Raw genomic sequence first — 27,666 nt, 5'->3', positions numbered from 1 at the left:
TTTTGTTAAGTTGTAAGCAATATAAATTGACAGACAAGATGGGAAGTTATGAGTGTGGGTCGTATAAAAGCTTCTTTTTTGCATTTCGTTTAATATATACGTAGATCTATAATCGCTAACTAAAATTAAAAACGAAAAAAAATGATAATAACGCCCAACTAATAAATTACTTGCCAAAATAACCCATCTAATTTTAGCAATTAAAAACTTGCTGGGATATAACTTTTCGAAATCATATTTACCTTACATGGCGTATTTAAAATTCTTATTAATGTAAGTGGCAGGCTTATTACTCAGGTTTTTCGTATACAGCATAACCTGGCTTCTTTTTCAACATTTACATATGTGTTTTATTTTTTGAAAATGAAGTGAGCAAAACTTTCTTTGTATTTAAACCTTATTTAAGAAGGTAGGTACATATATCCTCTTAATTGTCTTTCTATACACAAGCTCACTCTATACCACTCATCGATATACAAGCATCAGAAGTGTTTCTTGGAAATGATAGCTTGTACATACAAAGTGGGCGGATACCACACCCCTAGAAGAAGTATTCCTAGATTTTTCATTTTTGCCTTTGCAATCATACCAATTCGTTAAATTGCATCATTCTACAAGAATCTGAATTATTTTATGCAACAGATACAAAATAGAAGAAAAATGGGCGGAAAATACACCCATTTGGTGTATAACCTCAAGTATGTTCCCTTGGTGCATAATTTGTGTGTTTATATTGTTTGTTGCGTTTTCATATACAAGATACCACGCACCTAAATCAAAAATTAAAATTTTTGTCGTTACCTTTCACGGCTTATATTTGTGCTAGATTTTAAGATGTCGGAAAGTGCTTCAAAATTTTGATGATTGATCAGTCAATCAATTTCATATTTCATATTCATATTCAATTTGAAGTTCTTGGCTTGATTGGTTCTTTAGCTAGGATAGGGCCATAAACCGGCTGACATTATTCCTGTAAGTAAGTAATGATGGGCACTACCGTGCCCTACGATTCGGATTGATTTGTGTTACAAGTGACATCTGGTTATCTCGCAGCCTACTAATAGGATTCTGTAATCAGTGTGATTATTTAATGTTTTTTTGCAATTCTTATCTAAACCTTACGTTTTTTAGTATAGTTTATCACACACCCTCAATAAAAATCGATTTCTCACACCTCGCCGAAGAATTATCGGTTTTATAAACAGTGACAGATGTAATCGTAATGCGTATATTTCTTGACAGAAAATTTTAAGGTACAGTACACACCTTTGCAAATTAATTTTCTAATTTCTTAAGAGTGAATAATATCAGTTTTTCACGAAAAATCATTTACTCTTGAATTGGACCGACGATGACGTTAAGGGGATAAAAGATTATCCCATTTTTGATAGCTAAATTTATAGACACAATCTCACCGTCTTCGTAAACCGATTTACGATGACAATTGTCAATAATGGCTGTCATGGTGAATTTTTCAAGAGACGCTAAAAATATATGGAAATCAAAGCCCAAAATTGACTTTTTTGCTATACATGTTATTTTGTCCTCCTTCCGATAACCGCTGGCTTTTCAAATTAAATGCCGGAAAACTAAAACAAAAATTCTAATTAAAGTTATATTGACTACCAGACTTTTGTTAGGGACAGCTTACTTTTTAAACTGTTACCTTACACACACCGAATCGAATACGTCATTTTTGATTGTCATTTATGTCCAATCACCTTAGTCGCTTGTAAGTAGCCCTGATTTTTATCTTAAAAGTCAATTCGTTTTGAAAAACTGTCAAAAAGACCTAATTTGATTTTCTCCCGGAAACTATTGCATTTATCAAACACTTTCAATGTCTTAAAATTTAAACTCACCTCGAATTCGAACGCTTCGATGAATCCTTCTTGCCCGCCTGTAAATTAGGCAAATCCTTTTGTCGTTTCTTAGTCTCTCGCCATATCCGATAGTACAAAAAGCACATTATCGTCACTGGAAAATAAAATGCCGCCAATGCCGTTCCAAATGTAATATACTGATTCGTCTCAATAAACTGAATATAACACTCGTTCTCCGGCACCGTCCGTTTACCCTCAATATACGGCCAACTATAAATCCATGGCGGCCACAGTAACAAACTTATACCCCAAGCGGCGCTAATCATTACAGCCGCCCGACTAGTGGTACGCTTTGCACGATATGTTAATGGTCTGGTTACACTAAAATATCTATCAAAACTTATAATTAGCAAGTTCAGCACAGACGCATTGGAGGCTAGATAATCCAGGGCCAACCAAGTGTCACATATGTGCGGCCCCAATGGCCAATATCCAAGGATGGTCGATAGAGCAAACAATGGCATCGAAATTAGACCAATCGCAAAATCCGCAATGGCTAGTGAGAATAGGAAATAGTTGCTGATGGTCTGCAGCTGTTTATCGATTTTAAATGAAATCATGACCATGAAATTGCCCGCAACTGTCAAAATACTTAGTACTGTCGCAATAATTGCCAACAGGATCATTTGCGGTATTGTGTAACGCAGGCCACGCTCTTCGACGTGCGTAACGTTTGTATGATTTACACGGCTGTCTTCGAATACCAGTGCTGTGATGTTCTCCAATAGAATTAGGGCAGCCTGTGTTGTGGCGGCTGTTGTAGTTGTTGTTGTCGTCGTTGTAGTGGTTGTGCTGGTTGTTTTCATGAGGGTCGGTGATAATGGGGCCAGAATCGATGGAGGGGCCTGCCCTCCAAAGCTGAAGCCATTGTAAGTGACCATTCTGACAGCAGCCGTCCAATGCACTTCCCACAAATAATAATGATGACAGTGATGATAATGAAATGTCACTAAGCTTCTTCGATGAATGGTCTAAGCCAAATGATGGCACTTTATGAATGACTGCGATGATGTTGTGTATAATGGTGCTGTAATGAGAAAGAAAGACAGTCACATTAGAGAATATTTCAATTTTGTCAAAAAGAGTGTTGCCACTCGTATCTTTTATTTTATAAAATTCAAATTGAAAAGTAAAACATTATTTTTTGGAGATAACTTTGCAATCTGTGATTTTAAGGTTCTTTACACTTTTTTCCTTAAAATATTGGATATCTTGTTTTAGGAAAAAATTCCAATCTTTACACTCGTGCTACAACGAAGTTCACTTTCAAAGCTGGCCCTATAGAGAAGGCCTTAATTTTTTGGAATTCAACAAGAAAACTGACAGTTACTAAAATAGATATTTATATTTCTAAAGGTTTTTTACACCACTTACATTTAATTCATCATAAATTGTATATTTAGAGGAGTGGTCCTATAAAAAGTACAGTGCCACAACTTGAAGCTATTCAACAGAAAAAAAAACTCCTAGCTGTGAAAGTGGAATCAATTTCAATTTTTGACATTTTTATGGCTTTTTCAATACTCATATTAGATTCAGCTACTAATGAGTTCATTTATTAAGGATTGAACGATTGTACTAGAAGACATTTCTTGTAAATATCGTAATTTATGTGCCATGCGTAGTATAATATGCATCGACTCTTTTCACTTTCAGACGTATTCTATTAATGCGAGCGACCAACGAATAATCGTTAGTCGTTCATTATGACATGGCTTGTTTTATTCGTGATTAGAATGCAATTTTTTTGAAGTGTGGACCGTATGTGGAACGCGAATTGAGTTTGACAGTTCGTTGAATTCAGATTGAAATTCGCGACGAACAATTTGTTTTCTTAAAAGCCTTTTATTTTGTCACTGAAAAATCTAATTTTACTACTTCAAAATTAACATAAGCTGTATTTCTACATTTTTGTTTACAATTTGGTCGGAATTTAGGTTTATAAATTATTATCGTCGTCAGTGGTTAGTCACTGTCATGTGAATAGTCCTTAAAAGGTAACCATAATTCAGAAATTTCTGAACTTTTCAATATTCATGTATATATCTTGTCTAAAGCATCTTGCACATGAGCTACGAACTGCGAACTGTGGACACATGAGCTTTATTTCTATTCGCAGATAACGACGAATTGTCCATTTTTAATAACAAACAAGAGTGGTATAATTTTGAGGTTAAGTTGAACGCGAACAATTTATTCGTTGCACTGTGGATGGTATGTGGAACGCGAATATAGTTTGACAGTTCATAGCAACCACACTGCAATGCGTTACTACCAAATTGTTTTTACAAAATTGTATTGTTTTAGAGAACAAAATGCAAATGTTACTATTCTAACATAAGTGTCAATTGGTTTCTTAAGATTTAAATGTGTTTTTGTTTGAAATTGACTTTTTGAAATTCGTTAAATAACGTTTGTTCGTCCATTCCATCATTCGTTGTTCGCTCCCATGTGCAAGGCCCTTAACTCCATACTCTTAACGAAGGCAAATGTCAATATTCAAATACATGTTAAAAGTTTTTTTTACAAATTCGGTTTTCGTCATGAATCATCATGTACATAAGTAAATATTTGACTTTTATGAAGACACTTAATTTGACTCCGCAGCAATTTTATTCTGCTCTCACTTGATGGTAAGAAGAACACTTAAGATTATTTAATTTGTAGCCAAATATTAATTATTGATATAAGATGATGAGATATCAAAATGAAATATCTGGCTTAATTTGTCAAACTTCAATGCTTTCACTATTCTCTAAACTATTGACATAGCATATTAATTACTCAGTGTCAGCCATTTTTAATTTCTGACAGCTTCAATTTTCACAACCTGTTTACAGTATGAAAATCAAGTGAAGCGGCAACACTAATTTTAATCAGTTCCCATTTTCCAATAGAACGCACAAGTACATTCTAACATCTCATAAAGATAAAAGCATCCTTTGCACAAAAATAAAAGATAAATTAAAAAACTACAAAGTCAACACCAAGACAAGAGTATAGTGATATATAAAATATAAAGAAAGAAACAACTACAACAATAATATAGAAATTAATAACTACTGATGCTTATGCCTTATGCTGTTGCTGCTCCTTTTTAGTAAATTTTTCGCCTCTTTTGATTGCGTTCTTGGTTGTACTTATATTGTGTACATATAGACTAAGGATAAACAGCTGTGGCCAAAAAAATAGGGACATTTCTTCATTTTAAAAAAATCATCACACAGTGACTAATAGGCTCTTAACACCAAACCCAAACTCGATTTGACCAAAAATTCGTTTTTCGTCTGAGACCTATATCGAAAACTTAAGTTTTTCCATACATTATTTGTTAACCACAAGTTTTATATAAATCCTGCTGAAAACTAGTGGCAATTCAAAGATGAACTAAACAAACAAACCTTTCGGAACATTCAGCGCTCAATTAAATGTTTACAAAACAGCTGATGACTGCTGTCAAAATAAATATTGCACTTCAATTCAAAGAAGAATAAATTAAAAGTTCATTTCAACTACCAAAAAAGTGTTGGTATAAATCAGCATAAAAGAGATTTTGGTATATAGTTTCCTTCTAACTGAATTGTTGTAAAAAGTTAACATTTTCCTACATATTTATTTGTTTCTTTTCTTTCATTGTTCCAGAATTTGAAAAAGAAAACAACATTCTTTTCTATTTCTTGACATAATAAAAATAAATAAATTGCTCAGAATTCATTTTATTTTCACAAAATCGAAAAACTAAACTTTTACTTTCAAATTTTGCGTCAATACAAAATTTGACCGTCGGTAATGCAAAAATTTAAATGTCAAACGAAAACGTGTAAATGTTCAGTGTGAACAATTCTTGGTTCTTATGCCAAAAATTTTGCCTTTTCCGGCTCTCACAAAAAATTTATATAAATTCATAATTTGTTGAAAACTTAATTTTTTAAATAAAATCAAATACAAAATACTGGGTGTCGAAAGAAATGGTTTGCGTGTTTGAATGAACAAACCCAATACACAAACCGTTTCTCCCGATAAGTTAGGTTAGGTTAAAGTGGCACTTAGACCAAAGTATGGTCCGTTGTCATACCACAAGGATCAGTTGATCAGCTTAACTCCAATTGGAGCTCCGAATGAAGCGTAGGAGACAAATAATGTCAGAATTTTTTAGATCGCTGGTATCGTTGAAGTAGTAGTCTCCAAGGTGGATTCTACGTCCTTGTGATAAGGCAGGACATGTGCATAGAAGATGAGAGATTGTCTCCTCCTCGTCCATGCAACTCCTAAAAAAATCATTTGCAGGGGCTCCAAGTGGAATAGCATGCCTTCCTATCAAGTAGTGCGCAGTCAGGACACCAATAACGTTGGTAATGTGCAATCTACTCAGAGAGATTAATTGTTTTGAGCGCCTGGTGCTAAAATGAGGCCAAATTAGTTTAGTCGCTAAGCAGGTGGTGTTATTCCACCTGAAGTTTGTTTTCTCTATGGTATCTTGCTTTAGCATGAGTTTACATGTAGCTAAGGGGATACCTATGCTAGCATTGTGAGCCAGCAGAGGTAAGGTTGTTCCGTTTTTTGCAAGTTCGTCAACTTTGCAATTTCCTGGAATTTCTCTATGGCCCGACACCCAGAAAAGGTGAATGTTGAACTGTGTAGCCATCTCCGTAAGAGATGATCGACAGTTTAGGGCTGTTAGTGAGTTAGTGGAAACAGATTCTAGGGACTTTAACGCAACTTGGCTATCCGAGAAGGTGCGTTATCATCAGTTGATATAACGTTTTCTCTAAGCCTTTTTCTCTAGGAGTTTTTTACACAATGATCGGGTAGACGAAAGGAGAGACTTAAGTTTAGTCTATCTAAGAATACGCCTCCACCAACCCCATCCTCCGTTTTTGATCCGTCTGTATAAAAGTTTATAGGATTATCGTTCAAAAATGATGTATTCTCCCAAGAAGGCCTGGGAGGTATAGTCACTTTGAAGCTTTAGTTATTAAACTGAGGATGGGGTATGGTGTAGTCAATATTCCTGTTTATAGTTCTGAACGATTTCAAAATAGTGGTGTGGCCAATTTCATTATTGTTCCACGGAGAGGAGGCTTGAAGCCGTATGGCTGTATTAGCAGCAGTTTGCTTGCTGAAAATGTCCAGCGGTATTATATGGAACAGAACATCAAGTGAGGCGGAGGGGGTAGAGCGAAGTCCTCCTCCCATACACAGGCAGGCTGCTCGTTGGATTTTGCTGAGTTTATCGCGATTTGTCGCTATATTTAGCGCCGTCCACCATACCGCTACTTCATAAGTAAGGATCGGCCTTATCACCGAGATATATAGCAAGTGTTTAATGCGGGGCTGTAGGTCTCATTTGTTACCAATGGCCTTTTTACAGGAGAACAGGGCTACTGTGGTCTTGTTTATTCTCTCATGAAAATTAGGTTTCCAACTTAATTTCTTATCCAAAATAAGACCCAAGTATTTTGCTTGTTTAGAGAATTTAAATAGTACACCGTTTATGAGGGGAGGGTCAATGAGTGGGACTTTGTATTTCCTTGTGATGAGGACAAGGTCGGTTTTTTGTTTGTTAACGCCTAGTCCACACCGATTTGCCCATCTGATGAGCTTATTTAAAGCGTTTTGTAAGAGTTCTTTTAGTATATTGGGATGTTTACCCGTTACTGCAATAGCAACATCGTCCGCATAAGCAAACACTCCGTATCCCTCTCTTTCTAGAGTAATTAGTAATTCATTTATTACTAAGTTCCAGAGGAGAGGGGATAGGACACCACAATGTGGCGTACCTCTGCTTACACCCCTTTGTGCAGTTAAATCGCCCAGTTTTGAATTGATAATCTTTCTTATCAGCATTTAATTAATCAATTCGCTGATCGACTTATCTACCTTCAGAGATGTCAATACACGTGCAATTGCAGATGTGTCGACATTTCTTAATGCACCTTCTATATCTAAGAAGGCAACTAAGGGGTACTCTTTATGATGGAGGGAATATTCGATTGTACGTACTACTCGTATACTGTGTAGATCAGTTTCAACTAATTTCTCTTTGTTGTAGGTGTGTTGAGCCTTTGAAAGGAGGGACTTATCAATACTTGCCCTTAAGTGGATATCGATCAAATGTTCAAAAGTTTTGAGAAGGAATGATGATAAGCTGATACGTCTTTGGTCTTTAGGGTTAACGTGGCTGGATTTTGGAATAAAAACGACTTTAACTTGTCTCCAAGAAATCGGGATGTGTGCCAATTTAAGGCATCCCTTGAAGATGTTTTCTAAAATGGGTATTACAAAACTTGCATTTTCTTGCAGTTCAGCTGGAATTATACCATCCGGACCTGCAGATTTATATGGCTTAAAGCTGTTAATAGTTTTTTCCTAGTGACTAGACCTTGTGGGGGATATAATGTATTGTCACAACTATTTGGTGCAATGTTGTTAATAATATTAGAGCTACCAGGAAAGTGAACGTCTAGTAGCAAGTTGAGCGATTCTTCGCTTAAATTGGTCCAGAAGCCAGAGGTGTTTTTCAAGCAGCTTGGCATGATTGGATTTTTGGAGAGAATTTTGAGCAGCCTGGATACTTTAGAGCAATCTTTTACGATCGTTTGGTTTTCCTCAGTTCCTTTTTATATATCCTCAGTGATTCTTTATATGAATCCCAGTCAGGTATGTCTCTAGAAGCTTTCGCTCTGTTAAAGAGTTTTCTGCATTTTTTTCGAAGTGGATCTAGCCCTGAGTTCCACCAGCGTCCCGATAAGTTAGTTTCCCGGTATTTCATATATGTTGGGATGAGTTATCTTTCCTTTCCCTCTTTGATTTTTAGACTTATTGAAGATCTTAAAATGTTCCTTGAAAGTGGATGACAAAAGATTTTCTTAGCGGAATCTGTTTAGTAACTCTACTTGTAGATTTTATATTAGTAAAACCCGTATGAAAAACACAGTTTCTGGTGAAAAGAAAAATTTGAGTCTATGCCCAGATAACTGTTTATGTATGGATATTAACGTAATAACAGTAGGTCGAGAGGTAAACACCCGATTGTATTGTATGTAAGACGGAATGTCAAGAAAAACTTAGCTTAACTACAAAAGCTCGATAACAACTTCACTTCAAAACTGCACGAGAATTCTATAATGTAATACAATCAATAATGTCTTCAAGTCGTAAAGGAGCTGCGGAATATCTAACAAAAAATAAGCCCTTTGAAGGCCTTTATCAGCAGAATAACAACGACAAGTAAAACTTCTATAATGTTAACGGTTACGACCGCCACGACGGACTCGGGCTCTACTCGGACTAACAATTTCACTTATGTCTACGTCTCCTTCCATAAGTTAATTTTAATTTTAAATAATGGGTTGCTATGTTTTGGACATCGTTTTTTAAAACCTGCAGTAAATGGATCTCAAAATCCTTACGTTAAATATTACATTTTAAATATCATACCTTATAAAACATTAACAAAATATTTACCATTGCCTTAGAAAAGTGGTAAGCAAACAAAAATTCCAAAAATTAACTTGTACCTATTATTTTGGGCATATGTGTATATTCTAGGTTTTAAATTGTAGGATTGAAATTAAAAATGGGAGGAGGCTTTGTTTGCAATGCAATGGCACTCAGCAAAAACGTAGTGCAAACTGCAAATAAACAGCACTTCGCCATTGCTACAGTCAAGTAGTGCCCCAGCACCAGCTGAGGGCTTTTCAAGTTAAACATGCAACGTCAACAATAGAAAAGACCCCCGATATGATGTTATATAAAAGGTATGCTTATTTATACATGCATATATACAAAGAATCAACACGGGCAACATCACACAATTCACGACGACGACAACGACGATACAAAGTTACCAGTAGTTTTCCCTGGTAAAATGAAAAACAAACGACAATTACCTTTTTTCTTCTCACATCAGGAGCTTCAGCATCAGCTTCAGCTCCAACAGCCAGGACTACATAGCATCACAATTCACAACAAAAGCGACTTCTAGTTTTCTACCAGCAAATTCGTCCTTGACACGAGATTGTGCAAAGAAGAAACCAAAACGAACAATACTAGCGTACTATACAAAATAAATGCACTTCTTGACGGCCCGGCATCAGGAGCATGCAGTAAAAGTTTTTGAAAACGAGGTGACGATTTTTTAACAAAAAGCATCGTCTTTAGATGTTTTCTGCTAATTTAACTTTTGGTATAGGAATTTTTCTGCGTATTTAAATGTGTTCAAGTAGTTTCTTTTTTGGTGAATAGAAAGCGACGTTACATTTTAATGGGTTGCAGAATGTTTGGTCACAAAACGCTAAGGGGTTCCTTTTTGAAGGAATGAACAAAAACAGCTTAGGAAGGTACTTAAAAATACTATTTCCAAATGGTGGCAACCTCTAAGTCAACAACGAACATGATGGAAGGAATCGTTTTCTCTTCGTTAATCTGCTTAGAAAGTTTCTCTTTATAAATTGTCCAGGAAAATTATATACATAATTAATAACAAAATGACCTGAAGCGAAGACATCTTTGGTGGAATAATTGGAAAAATATCATCGATTTTGATTCCGGCGAAACGTCATGATATCCCTACTGGCACATCTCAACATCCACAACCAGTGGACCATATAGCGATCGACGCTAGACGTGATTTCAACATAACAGATGTCCAAAGTTTGAGAGGAGCTAACATTAAATTCATGGACTGATTTCAAGACCTGAAGCATAACAGGGATATACTGGAAGAAGTTACAACATCGAATCCTTCTTCTACAGAGTCACAAGTAATCTATCTTGAAGTTCTCTGCAGCTAACATAATGTTATGAGAAACAGTGGCAACATTGCCAAGATGCAATCAGAGCAGCCGCCTCTGACGAGCTGGGAATTAAACTGTCAGCAACAAGAAACCCCTGGTTTGATGAGGAATGTCGCACACAAATGCAGCTAACAATCGGCATTCAATAAATAGACGAGAGCTGCTCACGAGCTCTATGAGCAAAAGAGGAGTGAGAAACACCGACTTTTGAGAATTAAAAAGATACTCGTAGCTTCAAAAGCAGAAATGAAGTTCGAAAGTTTTATGAAGGGGTGAACTAAACTTCACGAGTCCATAAACCTTGGAACGAAAGCTGCAAAGACAAAAGTGGAACCGCAGGCAATGCTGAGGATATGGAAGAACCACTTCAGCAGACTGTATAAAGGCGACCACCAACCGAATTCCGCTGTGAGGCAGCATGATCCAATTAATAGAAACGACGAAAGCCAACAATTCTTTCTTTCAGACTTCAACGAAGTATTTCCATATCCTAAACTAAAGTTTAACAAAGCCGCTGATGGAGATAGCTGAAGGTCCTTATCAGTGTGGTCTTAGACTAAGGAAGTTAACAGACGATCAAATATTCGCATTACCATGGGACCTGTAAAAAAAAACAAGAACGTTAAATCGACATCCACCACTTTTATCGATTTAAAGGTGAAGGTCTAGTTTTAGCATCAATGCCACTCTCTTCTGTTTCTGCAGGTTGACAATTGGAGAAATCAAAACCAACTAACTGAACCTTTTGATGTCAAAAAGCGCTTTAGACAAGTTGCGCTTTTGTGTGATTTCTCTTACATCATCCTTGAATGAATAGTGCAGAGCCTACACTTCAACACTAGAGGCACTACCTGTCAAAAGTCTATCCAATAACTGACATTAACTGATGACATTGGCATTATCGAATGAATTTAACGTGATACCAATGGGGCTTTTGTGAGTATTGAGGCTGAAGCGGTTAAAACGAGTATAGCGGTTTATAAAGGCAAAACGAAGTATATGCTGTCCACAAGCAAGGACCTACACCTAACGTCTCGATCAAAACGTCACCATCACCGGACGTAGCTTTGAGGCAGTTAAGAACTTTGTATACCTGGGGTTCGCTATGAACGCCCAAAATAGCACTAGCGCTGAAATCAAACGAAAAATTCTCGCTAACCTTATCACCACCGTCCTGCTATAGGTGCAGAAGCTGTGACTATGACAAAAGCGGATGAATGAACCTTAGGTCGTTTTGAGAGAAATGTTATTCACGTAATCTACAGTTCCATATGCATAGAAGGTGAGAGGAAAAGAAGCGATGATCCGGCCAGGAAAGTCTTCGAAACCACGCCCACAAGACCGCGGATCATTTAACACGCAAAAGTGAAAATTAACCTTACCCAACTTGGAGTGTGCAACTGGAAACATCTAGATAGGGACACCGCTAGGTGGAGAAGTTTGTTGGGTAAGGCCTAAGTTCACACAGGACCGCAGCGCCATCTTAAGTAAGTTAGTAAGTATGATAAAATCCTCTTTCTTTCTAACAATACCATTTAACAGTTATTTGATATACAATTTTGCTGGTCACTTAACTGAGGATGATCCCTAAAAACTGCAATTGATTCAAGGATTAGTACCAACATCCTTAGAATTGATGTGATGTCAAAAATAGATGGCAATACCCTAGTGTAAAACAAAAATGCCTTTTAAGTGCTCTTCTATTTGCACTTTTATTAATGATGTAGAAGCTCATCTACCTGGAGGTCTCCACATTCCTGACTTGAAAGGAAATGTTCTTTTATATGCTGATGACTTGGGGTGCCACCCCGTTACTTGATACAACCGAGTTAAGTCGATACAATCGAGCATTGGCACATTTTTGGTTCAATCGAGTGTCCTCAATTGTTTCGATAGATTTGGCAGCACACAAACTTCAAATTGACGTTTGAAACAAAAGTTTTCACTCGACAGAAATTAGTTATCGTCGGCAGTGATTTTTGTATGAGAAAAATGGAAAAACAAAATAATATGTCAATCAATAAAAAACAGACAAAACAGGGCACAACTTTTTTTCAGGAGACTCTTTCGGCAAAAGAACTTGAAAACTGTTGTCTGGGCCATACTTAGGAACACATTTGTTCCAACATTGGTTTGATAACTCCCACTGGCTAGGAGATTTAATGTTGCACAAAGCTGTAGAACTGGTGGAACTGTCATCTGTAAGATCTAACTGTCTTATTGAAGATCTAACGAGCTAAGTATCGTGTGAAAACATTCCTCTGAAACATTGACTCTTAACTGCTGCACAAAGCTAAGCAAAATATGCAGTTTTACAAATGTTTCTTTTCTTTTTGAATATTTACTCATTTTCACTCAATTCGAATTGGTTGATATTATCTCTCAAAAATCTTCTTCAAGCACAGGACACTTCTTCGCCTTCGCTTTCACTCTCAAATTCAAAGAAAGACATTTCGAAAAAAAACTTAAAATTGAACTTAGAATGAAATACTTTCAAAGAAAACTTATTTGATAATTCATTTTATAGTTTACAATGCATTTTTAAGTAAAAGTGCGTGCTGTCAAAAGTTATTTGTTTTGAGTTGATCGACGCACGATCGATAATCCTCGATTGTATCAAGTTGCGTGGTGGCACCCCTGGTATTACTTTCTGAGTCTCCTGAAAATCTCCACCTAAGGATAAATTGCCTAGCTGATTATTGCGATAAATGGGGACTTATCATTAATATAGATAAACCAAAAATAATGGTGTTCTTGAGATCTGTACGTAACCAAACTACATACAATTGGCACTTTAATGGAAACCCTCGACAGATTCCTAATGAATACAAGTACCTGGGAGTGATTTTTAATAAAACAATAGATTTTAAAAATCACGTTAATATAAAAGCCAAGACTTCACAAAGTTTGTTAATTCTAGCCTGGAGGAACATATTTTCAAACCAGCGAATAGTATTATCTGCGAAATACAAGATATTTCGCTTTGCTATGCTGCCCAGGTATGGGGAATCAACGAATACGAGGAGATAGAAAAGTTTTACAGATGTTTTTTGGAGAAACTTTTTAATTTACTCCTAAAAACACCTAACAGTGCCATGTATCTGGAAGCAGGACTTCCAAAAATATTTACTACCATGCTTAAATTATAAGCAGACTACATTTTAAAGGTTTTATCCCATAATGATGACCGACTGACAAAACGAATGGCTTTTTATGAGCTTTGAAACGATGCTGGTGGATGTCGAAATGGAAAGCTCTGGGAAACGCATGTGGAGAAACAATATCGCTGAATCCATCAAGTTTGAATCATGCTAAAGAGGTTTTCTACAAAAACATACAAAGCTATGAAAATTTGGAACGTGATGCTCTTATGGAGGAAGCTCGAAAATCACAAAGCAAGATTCTTTAGTCACAACTAACCCTAAATCTTATGGAATCAAACTACTTTAATGCTTTACTGAATAACAGTCAAATATCCTTAATATTTAAAACAAGATATGAAGTCCTTAGCTTTAACGAAACACCATACAACGGCAGTTTTAATCATTTAAAAGCTAAAGAAGATTGCTTCCATTTCGTGAGTATATGTATGTCCCGTTTTTTGTGCCTACAGAAATGCAACCTTTGAAAAAAATCTCTGACGCTGCAAGAAACAGTAGAAGTGTTAAACAATTTTAAATGGAAAGCACTCTATTCCTTTTTGAAAGCCATTTATAGATATAAAATGTTAATTATAACCAAATTTGTTTAAATGTATCTAATATATAAAATTTTCCTATCACAGTGTTAGTTGCCACACTCCTCCGAAACGGCTTAACCTTAACTTAACTGAGAATAGGTTTTCATGTATTTTTTATACTAATGTCCTACTAATGAATAAAGAACAAACAACCATTTATGACATCATGCTCGAAGTTTCGGAAGGATAAGATTGATCTTTTTTTTGGATGCACCAGGTGCAACTGGCCAAACATTCCTCTCTTCGCTAATTTTTGCTAAAATACCATCAAATATTGTTGCATCTTCTAGCGTAGCGATAACTTTATTGGATGGAGGCGAAAAAGCTGATTCAGTATTTAAACTGCCACTAAATATTCAAAATAACTCAGACGCGGGATGCAATATAAAAAAAAACAATCATCTATCATCACAATCGTTCTTAAAAATGTGCGGAAGAATGAAGAGACTTCCATTAAAGAAATGCTACAACTTATTCTTAAAAGAATTGATAAACAGGATTTGAATATCAAACTTCTTAGCGAAAAAGTCGCTCTTAAAAAACAATCATGGACAGAACAATTAAAATCGCTACATGGAATGCAAACGGGCTTATACAACATTTATCCGAATTAAAAATCTTTTTGAACTAAAACATATCGATATTTGCCTTTTGTCCGAAACTCATTTCTCCAATGGGCAAAGTCTAGATAATGTAATTGAATACTATTAATGTTACTACACTCCACATCCAGCTGACAAGGCAAGAGGTGGATAAGCGATTCTTATAAAAGAAAGCTTAAAACATTATGAAGTAGCCAAGTTTACTAGTGAAAATATGCAATTAACAACTATTAGTATTGGTATGAAAAAGTAAGAGTTAAAGATAGCAGCTATATACTGCCCACCAAGGCGCTCCCCGACAGAAGATGACTATACAGATATATTTAATCTTCTCGGACATAACTTTGTTGTTCGTGGAGACTTCAATGCGAAACACAAGACTTATATCAACAAAAGGCAAAAGACTTTTCCAAGCAGGCCGTAAATACAATTGCGAATTCTATTCCTCCAGGTCGCCAACTTACTGGCCTTCCGATACTAACAAAATACCGGACCTTCTTGACTTTTTCATAGCTTAAGGAATCAAACGAAAGGTCGAAGGTAATTATGACCTGTCATCAGATCATACTCCAGTGATTCTATCACTAAGTGAATCGGAAGTACTAGAAAAAGTAATCCAAAGCTTGTAAATAAGAAAACAAACTAGAATGATTTTAGAGAAAAGCTTTTAAGTTTTATAAATTTAAGATCTCCCATAGATACAATCGAGCAAATTGGCCATGAAGTGGAACAATTTATTGCTGATGTGCAACAGGCCGCTGAAGAAAGTACTCCAACATTTTCTAATAGAAAACAAAATTAAATAGAATATCCTTTAGAGATAAGAGAGTTGATAATAGAGAAAAGAAGAGCTCGAAGAAAATGGCAAAATAGTAGATTTCCAGATGATAAAACAACGTTTAATCGTATAAGCAACAATCTTAAAAAACAAATTTACAAATTCAAAAATGATTCACTCAATACATTCCTAAGGAATTTAACGACTGATGCTTCAACCGATTTTTCGCTATGGAAAGTAGCCAAACGTCTGAAAAGACCGCAGTTACAAAACTCGCCCTTAAATTCTCAAGATGGGAAATGAAAAGGAAGAAAAAGCTAACCTTTTCGCTGAACATCTTGCGAATGTTTTTAAGCCATACTCATCAAACGCGGCTGACAGTTTGTTGATAACATAGATGAAAGTGAAATATCAATTGTAAGACTTAAAGAAATAAAAAGTATGTGTTTACATCAACTACCAAATAAAAAATCACCAGGTTACGATCTACTTACTGCTCAGGTTATGAAAGAAATGCCATTGAAAGCCTTCATAAAACTCCAATATATAATAAATGCATGCCTCAAGCTCCGGTATGTCCCGCACCATTGGAAAATTGCTGAAGTAATTGTCATACCAAAGCAAGGTAAACCACCTACAGAAGTGACGACTTACAGACCAATATCGCTTATACCAATTATGGCAACAGTTTTTGAAAAACTGCTTCTGAAGAGACTTAGCAAAATCATAGAAGAAAGAAGGTTAATCCCAAACCATCAGTTTGGCTTATGAAATAAACATTCCACGATAGACCAAGTTCATAGAATATTGGATGTAATAGAAAAAGCATTAGAAAAAAAAAACAAGTATGTTCAGCTATTTTCTTAGATGTTGCTCAAGTTTTTGACAAGGTTCGGCAGGAGGGACTTGAGTACAAACTGCAAAGGAATCTTCCCAGGCAGTACTTTGAAATAATAAAATCGTACATCTCAGATCGATTGTTTAGAGTAAGGTACGATCAAGAATACTCGGAACTGAAGAAAATAGAAGCCGGTGTACCACAAGGATGTGTCCTAGGTCCTACCCTATATTTACTATACAAAAGGAATATTCTAGTTGGTAATCACACCATAATGGCTACTTTTGCAGATGATACCACAATTTTAAACTTTACAAATAAAAAGATAAACAATATTCCAATAATCATTAATAATCAAGCTGTACCTTACGCCAATACGGCTAAATACCTTGAAATGACTTTGGATGCAAAGCTTAAGTGGAAAGAGCACATCAAAAAGAAAAGAGAAGAACTAAACTTGAAATATAGAAAAATGTACTGGTTGCTTGGTAACAACTCTGATTTATCAATCCAAAACAAAATAATGCTGTATAATCAAGTATTAAAGCCTGTTTGGACCTATGGAATCCAATTACGGGGCTGTACAAAGAAAACAAATACCGAAATCATCCAAAAATTCCAAAACAAAGTCCTTCGTGGAATAGTTAATGCACCTAGGTACATCAGAAAGACCGATCTACATCGTGACTTACAAATAGAAATGGTTACAGAAATTGTTAAAAAATACGCTGTATCGCACAACCAGAGACTGCAAGTCATTCTAATTCTGAAATGGAGTCCGTCTTGAATATAAGAAACCATGTTCGGAGATTAAGAAGAACCAAGCTTCTTGAGCTTATGGTGTAAAAAAAAACATTGGAAAGTATTAAAAGTTTAAACTTCCCCCAAAGTGATTGTACAAAATTAAGAAAGAAAAATCGAAGGTCGATCCTTCAAGATTGGTCCTGATGAAGAGGTGATTTTAGTGGTTAAGAGTCCCACACTACTTGGTGTCGAATACACTATCTATGGCCACAGTGCTGAAATGAATGCACTATGCCACACAAACATTCGCTTGAGGCGTTCAACAGGACATTGAAAGAGTACAACTGATAGTAAATATGCGTGTTCAAATGCTTCAAGATCCATTCCCTGAGACATTCTTAAAACAACTTAAAACAACTGTCACCGTTTACAGTGCCCTATACCTCTCCCACTTATATACAGCATCCTTACACACTTACAATAAGTTATTTATTTCTATCAAAATATTCTCTAGAAATTATTTACATCACAAAAACAACGTTTGTCGGGTCAGCTAGTTTCATTATAGTTTGTAATTTTTGTTTATCATTCATACCTGCAAAATTATTTATTTTGATTTGCTAACCGAGCTGACGGCAATGCCATAGCTGCAAAATTCATAAAAATTATAAACAATGTAAACAATATATAGCCAATTAAGTTTTCTAACATAATCCTGACTTTTGTAGTATTATTTACGTTAGAAAACGTCAAAGCATTGCTTCAAGCTCAATGCAAACATTCGTGTGGAAACCATTGCTTTTTATATCCTCGGTGATGGAAACTCAGAAAAAATGACACAATTTGTCGTTCGTCTTGTTTATTGTTCAATATTCACATTCTTTATGATATAAAAATAAGACAAGCCCCCGTACGTTATAATAAATTGAATCACTGAAATCTCCGGGTCAATCGAGAAAAATACCGACAACGATGTTGCACGCTGCATAAATTCTTTGAATACAATTTTTTGTTTCTATTTGCTTCTTTTTATTATATGCTCTTGGCATGTTTCTGCTTTTGAAAGTGACAAAGCGTAAATAAGCTTTGTGACACGCTCGATTCCCCACCGTGCCACACAGCTAAAAAAAAAAACAAAAATAATCCAATAAAGCTTCTTTAAGAACACATCAGCCATATAATAATATCCTGTGTACCTACTCCAATGTGACGCTCTTCTATTTCTGCGGGCGCTTCGCTTGTGTCCCAACACTATGCTCAAACAAAAATGCGCAACACTAGCCCGCCCCGCAATATTGCTAATCCTTTTTTGTTGCAGCTCTGTAGCTCTTTGTTTTATTTTTCAAATCGTTCCAGCTTAAGGTACGTAGCATACATGATTTTGTGAGCAAATGAATTATTTAATGCTGCTTTTATGTACGGATGGGTAATTATTCATAAAATGGAGACTAATGCTAGATAAACACAAGGAGCATTGTAGAGGTTACCTAGATATACCTATGTATAATGAAGAACTGGGAGCTGCTGCTGTATGGGGATTAAAGAATCTAGAACTAATCGATTCTGCAAACAGAGCTTTGTTGCGTGGCCCCCGAATGAGACAGTTTTGCGATGATGTTTTTTCACATCAGGATAACGATGACGACGATGATGCTGATGGTGAAATTGCATTTTATTGTTGGCAAATAGCTTTCGGCAAGGATCATGCATTCAGGATATTGTACAAAATAAAATCAACACACTCTTCTGCACACACCCAACTATATATGCATGTGTTTCTGCTGGTTTAATCTTAAGCTATGTACATATATCTAGGACACAACAGAATAACCCTGAAAAAGGATTTTACTTTAACTGATTCTATACATTCAAGTACACACACCAGAATAGGGAATTTTGTAACAAAAATAAAGAAGAACGAAAGAGAGAGAAAATTAGATCTAAATGGAACTTCCGGGTAGTTTGTAGTACTGTACGTGGGTAGGTAGAGGTTCACATGCCCAACCCACCTTTTACGCTATCACAGGATTAATGAGAAAGTAAATATCCTGTCGAATCTTAAGAGACCCAAATTACTTCCTGTATAAAAGTTTCGTTTACTCGAAACGTCCATCAGACGTTAATACGGTCGTTCTTTCGTAAGACCCTGATACCATTGGGCGGTTTTTACAAAGCCGGATTTACTCGGGCACGAACCCAGAAATTTAACGAATGATTGCGCTTGCACATTATTCTGTTTCTGTTTCTGCATCTGCACTGCAACTTCACTGATGATGAAGATTGAGAAACAAAAACGTTGTTCAAATTGATTGGGATTTAACTATAGACCAATCATCACTTTCCACATTAGGTTTAGGTGATGTGAGAAATGGGTTGATGATACGACAAGCCATCACATCACCACAAAGCTTCATCAATGGAGTCATTGAAAAAGTTACAAAGTTAAAGAGTAAGTGGAAAAGTATATAAAATATACGGAAGTCAGCTTGAGTAGTGTTTCATAGTTTGAGATTAAGTTTGAATTTGTGGAAATTCTTTTGTGGTGAAAATGAGTGCATTTGAGATAGCACCCTATTCATCAAGAAGCTATTTTCTAATGTTCCAATTTTCCGCCTCTTCACATACCCAACTCTCGTTAGATTAAAACTGACGTCGTATTACGTTGATATGGGTTAGTTTTAGCTTATAACATGGTTGGGCGTAAATGTCTAATTAGAAAATTTATTTGGCATTTTCTATAAACGGGTGATTAGTAATTCCTGTAAATTGGATTCAAGCTTAAAATAAATTAAATTGAAGAAATTTAAATCACGATTTTTGTAAGCATAATATAGTTTCCTAAATTTCAATCAGTTATTTACTGAAAACAAACACATTACCAAATAATTAAAAGTAAATTGAGCAGATTCTATGTGTCATCTTTTTAGGAAATTAGGTGAATTTTGAAAATTTCTTACTATGGAGCACATTTTGTGTTGGATTGCTTATTAAGCTGTTGAACTTAAGTTAAAAAACAGAATCTTAAATATCTCTAGTCGCCAAGGCAAATTCAATTGCCACTTTTGGGATGAATTTTGAACTTGCACGTCAGGTTTTTGAAATAAGTATTACTTTTTAAAGATATGTAACAAATATTTAGGGCTTTTTGAGGCTGTCTAAATTTATGAAATAGTTGTGTTTTTTTTTCTTAATAAAGTTCGTTATGGTTTTCTTAATATATAATTCATGTCTTCAATATTCAATTTAAATATTCATAATTTAAATTTAAAAAAAAACCCTTCATAAGTTGCTATGCTGATATAGTCTTTATAGAATCTGTACTGTAAACAAGGGTACAATATCCAGTTTTTGAAAAATATTGAAAATTTAAACGAATAATCGCAAAATTATCCTAAACTTATAACAATAATGTTTGTCCTTATTTGATTTTTTCGTGAAACGCCACGGTTGGTTGGACCTTTTAAAGCCAAAAGTAAATTTTGTTATGGATGTCGTCTAACTAAATGAATCGAAAGCATGCATCTCTAAAGTGAATTTCAATTCGGCATTAGAAATGGATGCTCCACCGTCAGGGGCGAACGCAGGTAGGGATTTTGGGGGTTTACTGTTTTTTTTTCCTCGAATCGATACCTTTCATACAAATCGTCTTCATCTACATATTTCATAGGGGTCCAATCGGGTTAAGTAGAGCTTTCTTTTTTGTTAGTTGGTAGCATTCTAACATGCAGCAAAATATCAAAATATTGATAAACATATCCTTAAGTCTTTTTAACTTTCCATAGAAAGTTATTGTAATGGGTAGGATTTGTCAAATTGAAAATTTTGACATTTTCCGACGTTTCAAGGTCCCTAGAGTCGAAATAAAATATTTTTAGAAAGATGTTCACGACGTTTTTTTCGTCGTCCATAGCTCAAGAACCAGAAGAGATATCGACTTCAAATAAATTTTGTTATACAGATAATAAGGCAGAAAGATGCATATAGGGATCTCAAGTAAATTTCGTAGGTAGTTTTTTTACCATAGCAGTTTGAAAAAAAGGTGAAAATTTTGGTTAACCCTAAATATCTTACGAACTAAAAACTCTAGAGACTTGAATTAAATTTTATATAACATATTGTAACTTATATCAAAGAAGTATATTTTTTGAAAAAAATCCATTTAACGGTTTTTTATAAATCAAAAAATTTGTCACCTCTAAAATTTTACGACTAGATAGATAGATAGATAGATAGATAGATAGATAGATAGATGTTTTTATTACTTAAAATTGTTAAATACAATAGATTCGGTTACAATTGAATAACATTTAAATTTGGGAATAAAAGTGTTTTGGCGGTGGCAATGACGTCTGCCAGATTGACTATGTGTTTTCAAATTGTGTACAAAGAAAATGTTTACTATTTAACAAAATGTAAATGAACAATTGCAAAAATTATATAAATATGCAAATAGGGCTTTCAGTTTAGCTAAATCAAAAATAAATTACTTAATAAATAATACATAATTTTTTGGACATATGGATTAACAGCTTTTAGTTTGGCAAAAACAAAAATAAAAATAAAATTGAGTAAAACTTGGTTTCAAGATTACAAAAAAAAAGAGCTTTTAGTTTGGCTAAAACAAAAATACGGGTTTTTGAACCCATTAATTTAAGCATTATGTACAGACTTTTAGTTTATACTTAAAACAAAATTTTAGTTATTTAAAATATAATAAAAAAAAATAGATAATATACAACAATAATATACTAGTAATTGTAAAAACATGATATATAATTGTACTGTTTTTAATTTAAGTATTAAGAAAATTCTGTTATAATCATTTCTCTGTAACAGATTGATTTTTCAAGATAAATGGTTAGGTTTTTCCAATTTTCACCGTTTAAAATCGTTAACGTTTGCTCCATAGTTAGAGTTGGTTTCCCGAAGTAGAGGACTAAGTTCTTTATAGACTCTTTTGAATTCAAATCTCTTTTGAATTCAAATTGCAATGTGTAGTGGGTGAACCCTTATAGGGTGAGCCGTTTAAATTAAGTTGCTCACTTCTTGCTTTACAGATTAAAGAAATTTCCCTTGTACTGTATTCATCACTTAAATAGTTATTTAAAATATTATGATTTAAATCGGGGTAAATGACTCTGTTGATTGAAGATGACATTTTTTGTAAATTTTCATTACGCTGGTAGATGTCGACAGCCTGTAATAACCCGTAGAGTTGTTCTTTTAGCAAGATTATGTTAGTATATTGGAAATTTAGCTCAATTCCACACTTCGTTGCCCATTCTCTCCATTCTCCTATCCACTCCACTTTGTTATCGATGATGTACTTTGCTATTGACAATTGAATTCTATTTGGGGTATATGCCAGTACTTTCAAAATGTAGTCAAAGTGGAGTTTTAGAGTATGAATAAAAAGAGCAGGAAGGCCGGTTTCAAGTGTAAGAACATAGTTTGGAATATTGGATGGTAAAAAGAAAAGCCGTTTGAGAAAGTAACGTTGAAGTTTTTCTATTTCTTTGTGTGACTGATATCCCCATGTTTGACATCCGTAGCACATAACGGAACACATTACAGCATAAGATACCTTGTAATTGGCTGAGTTTGGTACATCTTTGCTGCTCATAACATCTTTCCATGACGCGTTAATCATACTTTTTGAAGCAATCAGTTTTTTTTCGAGATGTGGGGTTAGCTTCATATTAGATTTTAAAAGTATTCCAAGATATTTGTATTCTGTTACTATTTCAATGGCTTCACCATTAAAGAACCACATTTCATTCGATTTAAGTTTTGATTTCTTATTATTTCTTACTATCATTACTTTAGATTTTTCTAAAGACAACCTTGTTTGACACCAGATGTAGTCCCAAACCATTCAGACATATCTTTCCCATCCCAAACCGCTGAGCGAGTATTTTTGTACATATTTTTCAGGACCAAAAGAAGTTTCGTCGACAGTACTTTTTGTGATAGCTTATAAAATAATGCTTGTTGGTCTATCGAATCGAAAGCAACTTTAAAGTCCACGAAAAATATGTACAAACTTCTTTTTTGCCGAAGGAAATACTGCGAAATTGAGTTTAATGTAAAAATGTTATCAACTGTGGAGTAGCTTTTACGAAAACCTGATTGGTATTCACTAAGCACTTCATTATTTGCTAACCAAATGTTTTTACGACTAAAACATGATTTCATCTCCAAAACAATTTTGTTTTTATAATGTATATTGAATAAAATTTTGAGAAAAATAGAATTGACAGTTTTTTTTTTTTTGTAAAAAATAAAAATCTAAAATAACATTACTCAAAGTTGGTAAAAATTGAATTGTTTTCAACATTAGGACACATTTTGAGAAAAATCGAATTGACAGTTTTTGTACATTGAAAACCTTAAAAATATTTTACAAAAGTTGGTAAAAATTGATTTCGACTCAAATAGCTTTTCAAAAATTAAAAATATTGGCTTTAAAATAATTTTATTTTACAGAAAATATTGTTTTTGATATTCAGTAATTTTTATATGAAAATCCAAAAGTCCGTTTTTTCATAAAAAATAAAATCTACTAAAAATAGTACGAAAATTTGTTAAAAATTGATACGAGTACATATACACAAACTTTTAAGCAAGACAAATCGACAGACGGGATGGGAAGTTATCAGTGTGGGTCGCATCCCAGCCTCTTTTTAATTTTTGATTTTAAATTTTCAAATAAAATGCCTCGTAACTTAATTTACTCGATCAGTTTGTTTATTTTGGACGTTTAAAAGATTTAGAAACAGCTTAAACATAGGTTCCGTCATGTTTAAAATAAACATGACTCCAGATTATCGTTTTAAATTGGGTTCAAATTGTCTATGAATACATAAACTGAAGTTTTATTTAGCAAAGACAAAAACAGAAGTTATCAAGGAACTAGGAATATGGCTCTATGTCTTCGGTCTAAAGGTTGGGAACGCATTTAGAATCATTATTTCTAGTATTTTCATGGTGATTTTAAGAAAAATGTGTTTGACAGTTTCAAAACTTAATCTAGCAATCCACGATAAATTTGTTTATCGTTTGTTTGGTTATAATATTTATAATATCCATATATTTTTTGAAACATACTCCTCCCCCCTCCCCCGCCAAACCAATATTTTCTGCGTTCGACCGTGTCCAAGGTAGATCATATCTTTACTTGTCAAACATTTTAGAAATATATCTACACTGCATCAAAAAATTGCACGTACGGTACACCAATCGAATACCCGATTCTTTTTTTTTCTTCAAAAATGAAGCAAAAAAACTCGTACGATCATGAGGATGAATCTCTTAATCTGTCTGTTATGTTAAATTGATCTGGCTGAAAGTGTTTTTTTTGCGTTAAAAAAATGAGACAAAATTATGAAAAAATCAAAAGCTTAGAAATGGCTATAGGAAGAGGTCGAAAAAACGACAAAATGGAACGCTAAATGGTAAGAATGGTAAAGGTTGACCCAAAAATAAGTGCTCCTAATATAACTGTACAAATCACAGTAAGTTATGGAATATCACTAAACCAACAAACAGTTCGGAACGTATTGCATTCTTAGAATTATAAAGGACGTACAATAAGAAAAAAACCATATATTTCAAAGACAAACGTGCAAAAGCGTTTGGACCATGCAAATGCGTATTTTTCGCAGCCAGATGATTTCTGGATGAACGTGTTATTCCTTGACTTCATCATTTTTGGGTCGGATGGAAGAAGGTTTGTGTGGCGGTAACCACACACGGCCTTGGAGACAAAAAATATGCAGCCAACTGTGAAGCATGACGGCGGAAATTCATGGTCTGGGGAGCGATGGAGGCTAGCAGGGTTGGAAATTTAGTATTTGTTGAATCAACGATGGATAAAATGGTTTATCTGCAAATACTAAAAGGCAACTTAAAAGCCAGCGCCAATAAAATGGGATTAAGCGAGGACTTTGCAATAGTGCAAGACAACGACCCTAAGCATTCCTCAAGGCTTGTGAAAGAATGGCTGGTTGTATAATGTGAAATCATAGTTGCCTCATCCTCTTCAATTCCCATCGAACATCTTTGGGATTTGGAAAAAAATCCGAGAATCGGAAAAAGGAAACAAAAAATGGAACAAACTTCCACCGGAAGTGACTTCAAAACTAGTAATGTCCATGCAAAACCGTTTAAAGAATGTGATTAAGGCAAAAGATTGCCATACTAGGTAATAAACGAAGCAATTAACTATTAAACTTTAAAGTGTATGTGCAATTTGTTTATATTAATTTTAGTTTCTTGTTTTTTTTATTTTTATGAAGTCTATGTAAAAAAATTTATTTTGTTTTTACTTTTATCATAGTAAAGAAAATATTTAATGAAAAAATAAATATATGATAAGTATTTTTGTTAAAGTATGTAAATTTTTTCACTAAACAGTCAGATGTACGTGCAATTTTTTGATGCAGTGTACGCAGTTGCCATAAAGAGATGCTATACCACTAAAATTTGTTAACATAGTTGAAGGTAAGGGGAAAATCAGTTGGACAGCCACCAGCTTTTGCTCTACACATTGAAGATCTTAAAAATGTTAGACATGCTCCAGATTAAGGCCTTAATATAAAGCAACGATCTGGTTCCCTTGGAAGAGTTTCCGGATTCACTCTAGTTGATGTTTCCGTTCCTACTGTTCTTATTGGAACTAAACAACTGTGAATCTAAATAACTGAAAAACAATAATATTCAGTCAGAGGTTCAGCACAAATAGCAGCTAACAGGAGATGGTTTTATGGAGCAAACCAAATTGATTCCTTTAAGAAGAGGCCCTTGAACCGGCAACATGAACTAAGCGAAACTTTAAAAATGCTATCCAAAAATTTGTTTTCCAATAAAATATCTCGGGAACAAAATAAGTTATTGAAATCAAAAACATTTTTCATCTGCAAAATATTATTGTTAGCTCTTAGTCATTTTTTCGGAAAATCTTAAAAAACTGATAAGGAATTGGTGTCAACTAAAGTATTTTGCAATCAATGAATTATATTGAATTTAAACTTTAGTTAGTACTTTTATAGTACCTACTATAGTATTATTAAATATTATCATTGTAATTTTCAAACAATATATACAAATAAGACTGTTAGGATAATTGCTTTTTTCTAACTTCTGTGTGTAAAATAGATTTCAAGAAATTCGAGATGATGCAAAAAATAATACAATTTTTTTTTAAGCTTTCCAACAATCGAAAATCTATAAACGCAGCTTAAAACTTTTTATAAAATTTAAAAAAAATTGTTAATATTTGTTAATATGTAGCTACATGAAATCATGGTGATGTTTTATTATACATTTTTTGATGTAATGCGGAAAAATACAGCAAAATAAAAGAACCCGTTTCTTTCTCTTCCTCGCCTATCAACTCTTTCGGTAAGAATGGTTTGCAATAAAATTCGTTTTGCATTTTTAATTTGAAATTGATCTAAAACGTCTCATCTACTTTTTTGCTTTATTTAATAAATATATTTTCTCAGACAGACTAGCTCCAACCTATGATTCCGGAATACTCTGTGTATACACTGTCTTAAAAGTCTCTATTTTCATGTTTCTATTAATTTCTTTTAAGAAATAACAAAAATATTGTGCCTTTATCTTTACAAATTCAAAAGTTTTGATTTCCCCTACGAAAAAAGTTATTTGCGACAACACTGAAGCTAAGAAAATTGTGAATTCACGTGTTTTCCTATCACGTTTTCCCTAAGCCAAAACAACGCAAGGCTTCTTTTATTCTATTTTTGAATTCTGAGGTATAAAAATTGGTCAATCCATCTTGTGTAAGATTTGCCATTTCTTCTAAAAATGTTGTATAAATTTGGGTGTGGTGACCTGATAAAACTTTGTGATGTTGTAATCATTGTACATTATAATTGAGGAGCTAAATGAGTTAGGAATCAAGGAGTTGGCAATGTTATTGTGCAAAAAGAAATATTTCTAGCTATTTGTTTGTTTAGTATATCAACACCGAGGGGTGGAAATCAGAAGATGGAGTAAAGTTAAGGGTACAGAGGCTTTACCAGTTTTTGGCAATTTATTGCGATATGTCGTAATTTATCACGAAAAAAACAGTTCTTTATTACAGTACACGGTACCAGTACCAGTTTTATTACAAAAACTAAAAGTTTGTTTTTTCTTTAATTGACATGAAATTTACTTTATTCGGGAGATAATCGTTTGGCATGTATATATCAAACTTAAGGCAATAAAAAAAAGCGTATAATAATAATATGATTTCTGGTATATGACCACTACGTC

The 27,666-nt window shown here is 34.3% G+C and overlaps 1 protein-coding gene across 2 annotated transcripts in view; it reads right to left on the bottom strand.

Moving 5' to 3' along the window:
• Positions 1-27,666, bottom strand: part of LOC129942462 (muscarinic acetylcholine receptor DM1) — a 120,365-nt gene that overhangs the window by 44,300 nt on the left and 48,399 nt on the right. For both annotated transcript variants that reach the window (XM_056051390.1, XM_056051391.1), the window contains exon 2: positions 1,863-2,910. In XM_056051390.1, coding sequence (XP_055907365.1) covers positions 1,863-2,764 — 902 coding nt within the window. In that variant the 5' untranslated portion in view covers positions 2,765-2,910. The remainder of the gene's footprint in view (positions 1-1,862; positions 2,911-27,666) is intronic.

This window comes from Eupeodes corollae, chromosome 1 (genome assembly GCF_945859685.1).
Source record: "Eupeodes corollae chromosome 1, idEupCoro1.1, whole genome shotgun sequence".
Classification (NCBI taxonomy): Eukaryota; Metazoa; Arthropoda; class Insecta; order Diptera; family Syrphidae; genus Eupeodes; species Eupeodes corollae.
The sequence above is the reverse complement of the archived record's forward strand: the minus strand, read 5'-3'. Positions and strand labels throughout refer to the sequence as shown.